This window comes from Porites lutea, chromosome 1 (genome assembly GCF_958299795.1).
Source record: "Porites lutea chromosome 1, jaPorLute2.1, whole genome shotgun sequence".
Lineage (NCBI taxonomy): Eukaryota > Metazoa > Cnidaria > Anthozoa > Scleractinia > Poritidae > Porites > Porites lutea.
The window spans coordinates 51,183,076-51,193,673 of record NC_133201.1 but is presented as its reverse complement, the minus strand read 5'-3'; the positions used below and the strand labels follow the sequence as shown (position 1 = coordinate 51,193,673).

General features: G+C 37.7%; 1 protein-coding gene across 1 annotated transcript in view; it reads right to left on the bottom strand.

The window, feature by feature from the left end:
* Positions 1-7,157: 7,157 nt before the first annotated feature.
* LOC140931850 (uncharacterized) overlaps positions 7,158-10,598 on the bottom strand; it is a 16,970-nt gene continuing 13,529 nt past the window's right edge. Inside the window, exon 4 of the mRNA XM_073381569.1 lies at positions 7,158-7,726. Coding sequence (XP_073237670.1) covers positions 7,469-7,726 — 258 coding nt within the window. The 3' untranslated portion in view covers positions 7,158-7,468. The remainder of the gene's footprint in view (positions 7,727-10,598) is intronic.

Below are 10,598 nucleotides of genomic sequence, written 5' to 3'. Positions count from 1 at the left end.
GATTGTTATCTCGGGAATCGGGATTGTAAGCTACATAAGTAAACGGCATGTGCTGTACATCTACCTGACCTGTGAATAAACAAGTTTTGGCCTTTACGTTATTTGTTCGCAACTCATCTTATCCTGTGTACGTTGATTGTTCGATGAAGAAACAGCCTATCAGCACTGCTGTTGTTTTAGAATTTCGTGAATTATTAAAATGAATAACAAAATGGTATTGAAACCTTAGCGAGTTATATGAATGTAAGCATATTTGTCATCGTGATCGGTTCATTTTCTTTTATTTTTTGCTCTGTGTGTTTCATAACGCCAACAAGTCTAAGTTATTGACTTTAATAAAAAAGAATTAATTTGTTCAACTGTTCTACAAACTGTCTTTGTCGTATTCGCATCGCAACTAACGGTAGCACTTCCTTTCTCAATGAGAACTTCTAGTTTATTTGTTATCAGGCGGTTATTACAAGGTAAAAGAAGTTGAACTTGCTTTGACGCGTGTACTTTTCATCGGCATATAACGTTGACGTGGGAGTGTGGACATTCTTTCCAGGATGGGAAACTGTGAAAAGAAATCTACTAATAAAAAGAAAAACTAACGATTTCGACACCTAATCACCACCGATGTTTACCTTTCTGTAAGCTTGAAGTAAATTTAAATGAAAACTTCTTACACCAAGAAGGGAGACTTCGGGAAAGAATAACGTCCGAAGATGAAACTCGGTGGTAGAAAAGAATGTAAATGTAAATGTAAATATCTTATTATCCACTCCCCACAGAGCTTTTCAGGGATAATTTACAACACTGGTTGGGGGACTTTGCCAGACTGCTTAAGGTGCAGTTTACAAGTACTGAAGGAATGAGTGATGATGCCCGCATACATGAGTGTGAAAGTAAGATAGACCACTACACCGGGCACTACGTGCCCTACTCTTTACGAAGAGTGTGTGGGTTCTTTAACGTCCCACAGATTTATTACATGTGCAAGGGCTTGTGAGACGGGGCCTACGGTTTATCGTCCTTATCCGAGAAGACTAGAAAGTCTAACCATTTGCAGATGTTATTACAAAGGCAGTACTTTCTCCTCAGTTACTTAAAGACCCTGAGTGTTGGTCCGGTCGGGGTTTGAACCTACGGCCTCCCGCTCAGCAGACCGGCGCTCTCCCAACTGAGCTAACCGGGCGGCGGTCGTTGACTGTCTGTTGAACGTTGTGCTTCCTTTGACAACGAGTCAAACGTTCGAGCTTCTTAGAAAGCTATCTTCTCGATTTTGCTAAAAAACATATTTCGACGAGAATTAACCTTGTTCACATTCAAATGTGGCAATTTTATAGGCGCGCGGTACGTAGAGTCACCTTCTTGACCCTCTTTTACCACTCATTTAATTATTCTAACTTTTTACCATTCATTGTATTATTCTTTAGAACTTTACTTTTCAGCTGATTTGATGCTTTAATGGAAGAGATATCTTGTGAATGCATGACCTTGGCATCAGCTGAAAACGGTGGTAAACCGGTCCACACTCTTTCTAACATCAATAGCACAGCATAAGGGAAATCAAAGTGTCTCCGTTAAGTTGAGGACAAGCAATATTGTACGCCGCTTTGACTAAAGTGGGATCCAACCTAGAGAGTACTATCGACGAATTATAGCATCTCGCAGTTTGAAAGTATCAAAACATGAAGCCTTTAAAAATGGTGTTCTCTTGAAAGAATTTCTTTTTTCGACATGACCGAGTATTTTGAAGTCAATGATTAAGAAAATTAACATTTTGGAAAGTAACCTATTTACCACCAGTTTTTAGCTTTCTGTTATCTTTGACAGAAAGACTGTCAATTGCATGGTTGGGAATGAACATTAAAAATTCTTAATACACAAAGACGGTTTCCTTCGGAGAAGAATACGAACGGTCACAGATGATAACTAGTGCTAAAATAGAACAGTCGGTTGAATGCTGTTTTTCTGTTCTACTCAAACTGTTTCAACGAGTCAAACGTCTGAACTCCTCCATTTTCTGGAAAACCGTGTTACGAGAAGCATTTTTCTTTTGTATATGCTTGTTGAATTCTTAGCGAAATCTTTGAAAATAACCCATCTCAATTTGTTACTAATAACTTAAAAGGCTTTTCAATGGACGTGTTTAGTAGAACCTCGTTTCTGATCTTCCTTCACCATTCATTGGCTTATTCTGTTTAAATCAATCGATACTTTAGTTTATTTGTTATTACAAGGTAAAAGAAGTTGAACTTGTTTTGACGCGTGTACTTTTCATCCGTATATAACGGTGACGTGGGTGTGGACATTCTTTCCAGGATAAAAAAAACTGTGAAAAGAAATCTACTGATAAAAAGAAAAGCTAACGATTTCGACACCTAATCACCACCGATGTTTAGCTTTTCTGTAAGGTTGAAGTGAATTTAAATAAAAACTTTATACACCAAGAAGGGCGGCTTCGGGAAAGAATAAGGACCGAAAATGATACTCGATGGTAGAAAAGAATAGTGACTGTCTGTTGAACGTTGTGCTTCCTTTGACAACAACGAGTCAAACGTTCGAGCTGCGCTGCTTACAAAGCTATCTTCTTGATCCTAAAACACATATTTCGACGAGAATTTACCTTATTTACATTCAAATGTAGTACTTTTTCGGCTAACTGTGAAAAATTAATTTCCTAAACTCTTTTTTTTTATTAAGGAGAAAGGCTTTTCGTGGCGGGCGGTAAGTAGAGTCTCCTTTTTGACCCTCTTTTACCATTCATCATATTATTCTTAGGTTTTACCATTCATTGTATTATTCTTTAGAACTTTATTTTTCAGCTTATTTGTTGCTATAACTTAACAGCCATCTTGTACATGCGTGACCTTGGTATCCGCTGAAAGCCGTGGTAAACGGGTCCAGACTCTTTCCAACATCATTAGCACAGCATAAAGTTATTAAAGTGTTTCCGTTAAGTTGAGGACAAGCATTATTGTATGCCGCTTTGACTAAAGCGGGACCTACCCTAGAGAGTACTAGCGACGAATTATATCATGTCGCAGTTTGAAAGTATCAACAAATGATGCCTTTAAAGACGGTTTTCTCTTAAAATAATTTTTTTTTTTTGAAATGACCGAGTATGTTGAATCAATTATTAAGAAAACTATATCATTTTGGAAAGTAACCTCTTTACCACCAGAGTTTTGCTCTATAACCAGAGCATAATACCATCAACTGACGTGATACAACTTACCTTGACTCTGAAGATAACTGCACAGGTTGTCGAAACATTAGTCAATGTCAACAACAACAGTCCTATTCAGGACTACGTTTACTCGGACGATGAAACTCAACCTACTTTTGAAATGACTCCTGGATTCAAACGTTTCACTTGATAATTATTGTTAGTATATACACACTCAGTGATCTTGGTGATTTAAGCAATCTGATTGGTTCGCTATCTCGGACTATTCAACAATATTCACCTCCTAGCGAGTGGATAATGTGTGAGCTCGGTGTTTTTCACATTTTTTTAGAGAACGATCTTTTAAAAGTGGACAAAATCCTAGGGCTGACTTTTTTAAGGCAAGTACAGTCTTGGAAGGATTCAATACGCGATATTGTACGGCGTTTTTCAATTTACTGGAGCTGAGTTTTGTGCTCGATGGATTGTTTACAACTCCCGTGCATTCGCGTATAAGAAGCCGTTTCGTGAACTCAGCGTTTTCTAACAAGAAAATTTGGGCTCAAAAATCGAAGTTCATTTATGACAAACAAATTTAAAAGGAAACGTTTGCAGAAATTCTACGTTTCAAGTAAACAGGAAAAAGAATGATACAGGAAGACGACGTCTTACCTCGAGCAACCGAGCCACCATTTTTGTCAGCACTTCACGCGAAGAACGACACAACAAACCCTTTTGGTTATAAACTTGGCGTGTCAACAGAAAACAACAAAGCTCTACTTTTCTTCTCAGGTAAGGAAACAGTTCAAACTTTTAGCGTTTCCATTTAAGCCATTAAGCTGTTGTTTGCGAAATGATAAACTTGTGAATTGCCATGTTTGAAAATTCTGCAAAGATCTATTCTTAACCTTACGCGTGATTTGATCTGTCAATCAAATTGTACTTTTAAATGGTTTCCTCTCTGATTTTGTTGAGATCACTTCGTGTGTATATACTAAAACAATTATTCTTTTCAATCTCGGTGAATAGTGGCTTTAAGAATATTTACCTCGCCGCTTTCGCGGCTCGGTAAATATTTTGCCACTATTCACCTTGATTTCAAAGAATAATTGTTAAGTAGAAAAGAATGCAGTCGATTCTTTCGGTACGGACGACTGTCTGATACGGACTCCTCTCTATTACGGACAGTTTCCAATGTCCCGACAAAATTCTCATATATTTTCTTTAAAAAAAAACTCCATAATACTGAGTCATTCTAATACGGACAACGGACACGAAATCTCGGCCCCACCTCCTTATTACGGATACTACTGTGATCAGGTGCCGATCCCGAATCCCGATCAGGTGAATCTGCACAGGGTGAATCTCGTTTTTGACCCTCTTTTACCATTCTTCGTATTATTCTTTAAAACAATGTTTGTCAGCTTTTTTAACTTAAGAATCATCTTGTACATGTGTGACCTTGGTACCCACTTAGAATCGTGCGCTAAAAAAGTAAAGGGTCGACAATCTTTCCAACATCACTAAAAGGAAATTAAATTGTTTTTTATCAGTTTGATTACAAGCAATATTGTACGCCGATTCGACTTGAGCAGGACCAAAAATTTTAAAAGAATTATAGCATGTCTCGTTTTGCTAGTATTAAAAAGTTCATGTCTTTAAAAAAGATGTTTTTTTGAAAGAAAGTCTATTTTTTGACATGATAGAGTAGGTTTAAGTCAATAATTACGAATCAATAATTAAGCAAACTAACGTTTTGGAAACCTGTTCACCAACGGAGTTTAGCTTTCTAAAGAGCTTTAACAGAACTGACTATCGATTGCATCGGTGATAACAAAATTCAAAACGCCCTTCATACAAGAATGGTGGCTTCGGAGAAGAGTAAGTCCGGCCGAAGATGATAACTAGTAGTAAAAAAGATTATATAAGATTCCAACACCCTTTCATTTTTCATTTTTGGATTAACTTTTACAAATATTTGCGTGAACCTTTTTATCACATAAAACGAGAAGGGAAGATGTCCTTTTTTGGCTTCATAAGCCATTGGAAAAGTTGTTTTGGTTAGTTTGCCAACGGCAAGAAAATCTACATCGACTCAAGTTTGCACCCAAAATCAGATATTCATTATCTGAAAAAGGTTCTTTTGAAGGAAAGACTCCATCCATGACATCCACTAAACTAAATGGGCATTTCACTTCATTCTGCTGCCTAAATAAGTGACAGCGCTATTTTGTTTTTAATCCGTCATTGAGATCTGAGCCAACAGACGTTAAGAAGGCGGTGCAGTGAGTAGAAGGAGTCTTTCTAACATCAGTGCAGGTCAAGCCTGCCTTAGGTCAACTTTTGAGACCACTCCAAGGAAGATGGATGATCAAGTAAGGTCTACGGCCAATGGTCTCAATCATCCATAAACCCGTCTCAAAACCACTTCCTGATAAAAACAAAGGGACCAAGAGGCAATTCTAAAGGATAAATCCAGATTGGTAACGGGAGAATGATTTTAGCCATTGCTACACCATGGTGGTTCGGTGACAGATTTGCACGTTAACTACACCACGGATACGAAATACTGCAAAATCGCCACTCAGAAACTAAAAGAACAGCTCATATCACTAAAAACCTTAGGTGTTTTGTGTAATGCGTGATAAAGTAGTTTGTGAGTCCTAGAGAGTCGATAATATACGATTTTAAAACGTGGTATTCCACAGTGCTATGAATTGCCCTCTATTACAATTTTCCCCATGGTATTGTACCCTATTTTTGACTGCTTTCTTAAGTGGAAATTGTGAGAGTCGAAGGCGACGATTAGTGCAGGCTATGAAAACGAAACTTGCATCCTTTCCCTTCAAAAACGAGTACATTTTCTGCCAGGTTTTATGTAAATGCTAAAGAGAAAAATGTTCATCAAAATGCCTAAAGTGGTCTCTAATTCTTTCAAAAAGGAAAATATTTACATATGGAATTTTCCATGGATTTGAAGCCAGATAGCTGTAAATTGGGACTTCTTTACCTCTTTCTGAATTAATTGGTGAACCAATTCGTTTACCACGTTACTATCCCTATCATGGTAACATCGATTTTACTGAAAACTAAGTGAACTCAAAGGTCATGTCAAAACGATTTAGTAGTGGAAAGGTAATGTCCACTCGACATTAGGCTAGTAAGGTCTTCCGAAACTTATATATATCGTCAGAATGGAAAAAAAGATTATCCATAATAAGAGATACGTTGCGGGGTGTAGTAGCTGACTATTAAGAAGAGAGGCATTTGTTGGTGGTCGAAGATCAAATGGTCCGTGAAGCAATTATCCATTTCGTCAATAATAACCGCAGGTAGAGGCGACCACCGAAATGGGGCATTAACAACCTGCCATCAATATATCAATATTTTTTTCTCTAACATCGGCGTTAACTTTAGTAAGTTTCTCTGTTGCAAATACAGTCCATCCTTGTTAATACAGAAAATTAGGAAACCATAAAGGTAAATCATAAACCATAACGTTTTTTGTAAATTCCTAAACAGTAAAATTTATACAGTCACACCAGGTCAAGCCTACCCCTATAAATTGTATTAATGAATCAATTATTTGAAAAATGAAACAGTTAAGAGTTGCCGTAACCGCTATCAAATTCAGATCTGTACTCCTGCATGCATAATGAGCAGTGAGTTTTTGGTTACAACTTCTCAGTATTCGGTCAGAAAAAACTTTGGGTGGATAAAATTGCTTAGAAGATATTTATATCAAGAAAATTGAGCGGGTAGAAATTTCAGAACTTCTTCGTGTGAATTGACTAAGCTCATTAGGAATTGCAGGAATACAGAGATGAATCTGAAATCTAACGGATCCACTTATAAATAATAAATGTATTAATCAGAAATTGGGAGATATACGCTTGACCAGGTTTGACTGTAACAGTACACAGATAATAAGTCGAAAACTATTAAACCCTCGCAACACTATTTAGGCCCATCTAAGACAAGGGAAAAATTTTCCGCTGCGTTGCGCTTGTTCCAAAATCACAAGTGTCCTGTAGCTGTTAGCGGTTCATTCATGTTCTTCTCCAATCATTTCAATACAAATAGCTAATGCACGCTTTACATACTGAAGAGCTGCCTTGTAGAGCTGCTCTATGAACTGTCTTACACCGAGTTTCCTGTGACTTTTATGTTCTTTAATGTTCTTCTCCAAACAGTTTAATGAGGGTAGTCATTGCCCGCTAAGATTTTGAGTTGTGTTACACCGAGTTCCATGAGGCTGTTGGCAGTGCTTTCATGGTGCTCTACAACCAGTTTGGTGCGGATAGCCAATGCACGCTAATGAGGTTGGATAACTGAGGTACATTCATGCATTTTGTGTTTTGTTAAACCGAATTCCTTGTAGCTGTCAGCAGTGCTTTGATGTTCTTCTCCAAACAGTTTAGTACGGATAGCCAATGCACGCTGAAGAGATTGAATAGCTGAGGTATAGTCATGTATGTTGGCTTGTGTTACACCGCGTGCCCCGTAACTGTTAGCAGTGCTGTCATGTACTTTTACAAATAGTCTTATAGCGGAGCTCCGGAGCGCGAAGCGCTCCAGCGGAGCACCATGGGTAATAAAATTTGGTAAACCATCCATCCGAGAAAATTTGGTTATGACGTAGCGTACGCCCGTACACTCTTTGCGGGGGAGGGAAGGGAATCAGGTGTCAGCCCGTCCGGGGGAGGAGTATGTTATAAATCGGGCGATGCATTTGTGCAACCCACCTGTTTCTTGGCGGGAAATCGCGCAAGAAATGACGTGGCTGTTGTCGCCTTCAAAAACATGTTTACTTCAACGGAACTACTTTATTGCATAAGGATTTTGTGTCCGGAGAGCTCAGTTTCTAGTAAACTGTTTCGAAGAAATTGTTATGGCAACAAACAATAGCGGACTGGATTCAAACTATTTGCTTGTAAGTGAAAAGCGACGGGAAAGAAGAAGAGAAAGGCATAGAGTAAGAAATAACAGGCGCGCTAGCGAAGAGGATTCAAGTGGAAAATTTATGCAGCATCTGCGACTTGTTCACTGATAGCTGAAGCTGACAGAGTTTTGATTCATCTTTTCATGTTTTTACCTGTCTTTTTGCACTGGATCTACAAAATGAAATACAGCAGCTATCAACATTCTTTTCTTATTCTTGGCTGGCTTGTTTACTCGGTTGTGGTTGAGAAATGCGCCGCACGACAAAAAGAAATCGGGAATCATCGTTTTCAAAAATAAGCTACTCTTAGTAAGCTTACTTCGCCTTGCTGGACCATGCGAAAAATCTTAAGCGATTCTGGCCTTATATACTTGATGGGTTTTCGTGCTGCATCTCGACCGGTAAGCTTGAGTAATTTTATTGCATTTTATGTGTTTTCTTTTTTCATGTTTATGCCGTCATTATACGCACATTTGTAAGGTTTGAATCAATTTATCTGACCTAGTAAAGAACTTAAAAAGTCTTTAGACATTTTCTGACCGCGACTAGAAGAAAAAGTTCTGAAAAATAGTTTAGTTATCCTATTATTTGTACAAAGAAAACTTTGAGCGATATTCTTGCCTGGAGTTCATCTTGCAAAATAGCAAACACGACGAAGGCGGCTTAAAACTTAAGGCTTAATTTAAATCTATTCGTGACTCAGCTTTACTCTCAAAACACTTCTTCGGGAATAAAAATTGTTGACCTTTAAATGTTTCTTCGTATTATATTTGTTGTCTTGATTGTTTGTCAAGATCTCGTTCTTACATGATCGCTTTGCCAGTTGTTGTTTTCAGTCGTCAACGCGTTGGTCACTCTCTACGTCCAATGTTTATGCTCTGATTGGTCAAAATTTGACAGGTGAGCTCATGCGGAAAATTTATGCAGCATCTTGAAACTTGTTTACTGTGACAGCTGAAGCTGACAGAGTTTTGTGTCAACTTGTCATGTTTTTAACTGTCTTTTTCTACTGGATGTACGAAATGAAATTCAGCTACTATCAAGAGTCTTCTGTTATTCATGGCTAGTTTGTCTATTGGGTTTTTGGTTGAGAAATACGTCGCCTGTCAAAGTCGGAAATCGGATTTCCGATGGCATCGATTCGTTTTCGTTTTTCACCTTGCTTGATTGAAAAGTCTTAAGCGATGTAGCTTCCAGGAGCTGCCTGAGTAATTATTGTATTTGTGTTTGTTTTTTTCATATATCTAATTTCATGAAGCCGAGCGCAGTTTATTAGGCTATAGTTTATGCATGTTTGAATTAAGATTTGAGATTATGATCTGACCTATAGTATGAGGTTTGATTTAAGCTCGCAGAACTTTAAAAAGTCTTTAGTCGATATTTTCTCACCGCAAATAGAAAGAAAAAAACGTTGCGTTTTTATTTTGGCTGTAGAAAGAAAGCTTTGAGCAATTTTCTCGCCTCGAGTTCACCTTTGAAAACAGCAAACACCGGGAAGCCGGCTTTAAAACATAAACTTAGGCTGTAAGCATAAAGACTCAGGATTCTTAGAGACAATTTAATACTTAATTGTCTTCGTGAATGAAAATTCTTGTCTCTGTAAATGTTTCACCGAATTATATTTCTTTTATTGATTGTTAGTAGTCTCTCTTGCAATTTGCCGTTAATGTTTTCAGTTGCAGGAGTACTCAAAACGTCGCGCGTATTAAACGCTTGTTAAGTTTACACATCTTTATAAAACCATTAATTAAAAAAAAACACAATAAATTCTTTATTATGTTGAAGTGTAACTCTATTAATGTTCATTCAAACACTCCACAGCTTGCAACTGGCTGGCCGTTATATAGGTGATTTTGGAAATTTTTTTAGCGGTTTCGCTAAAAGCCCACGCGTGCTTCGATCGTCCGTGAATATTGAATGAGTGTAATTTATATTTCAAAACTGTGAAATACTGCACTCTGTCTAAGGTCTGTATGATAAAAAACAGCGCCTCATAGTACTGTTTCACCTCAGACTGTCAGATGTGATGTATAAAAAGTATAAAAGGTTGGTTTACACGCCCCCAGATTTGTTAGCAAGTTTTTGGAAAGCAAACTTGTCAAACGGAAAAAATTCTGCCGGATTTGCTTTCCAAGTATTTGTTTTCCAGGCCTAATGTACTGTGATCAAGAGCCATTATGGACGTTAAAATGTGATCGAAGATGATTGCTATTTTTTGGGTGTACATATAAAGGCCGTCAACTCGATGTAAGGGTTTGGTGCACTCTTGGACTGTTAGCAAATTATTTTTCTCTCAAATCACTTAGCCTTAATCCCTCAAAACAAAAGTCACATGAATGTGCTCTAAAGTGAACTGATTTGTGGAATACAAGTTTATTGTTTGATTGAAATTACAAATTTATTAATGGGAGCTTCGCTTTTAGCCCTGGCTAAATCTATATATTAAGGATAGTCAATGCACACTGACAAGATTGGAGAACTGAGGCGTAGTCATGCATTTCG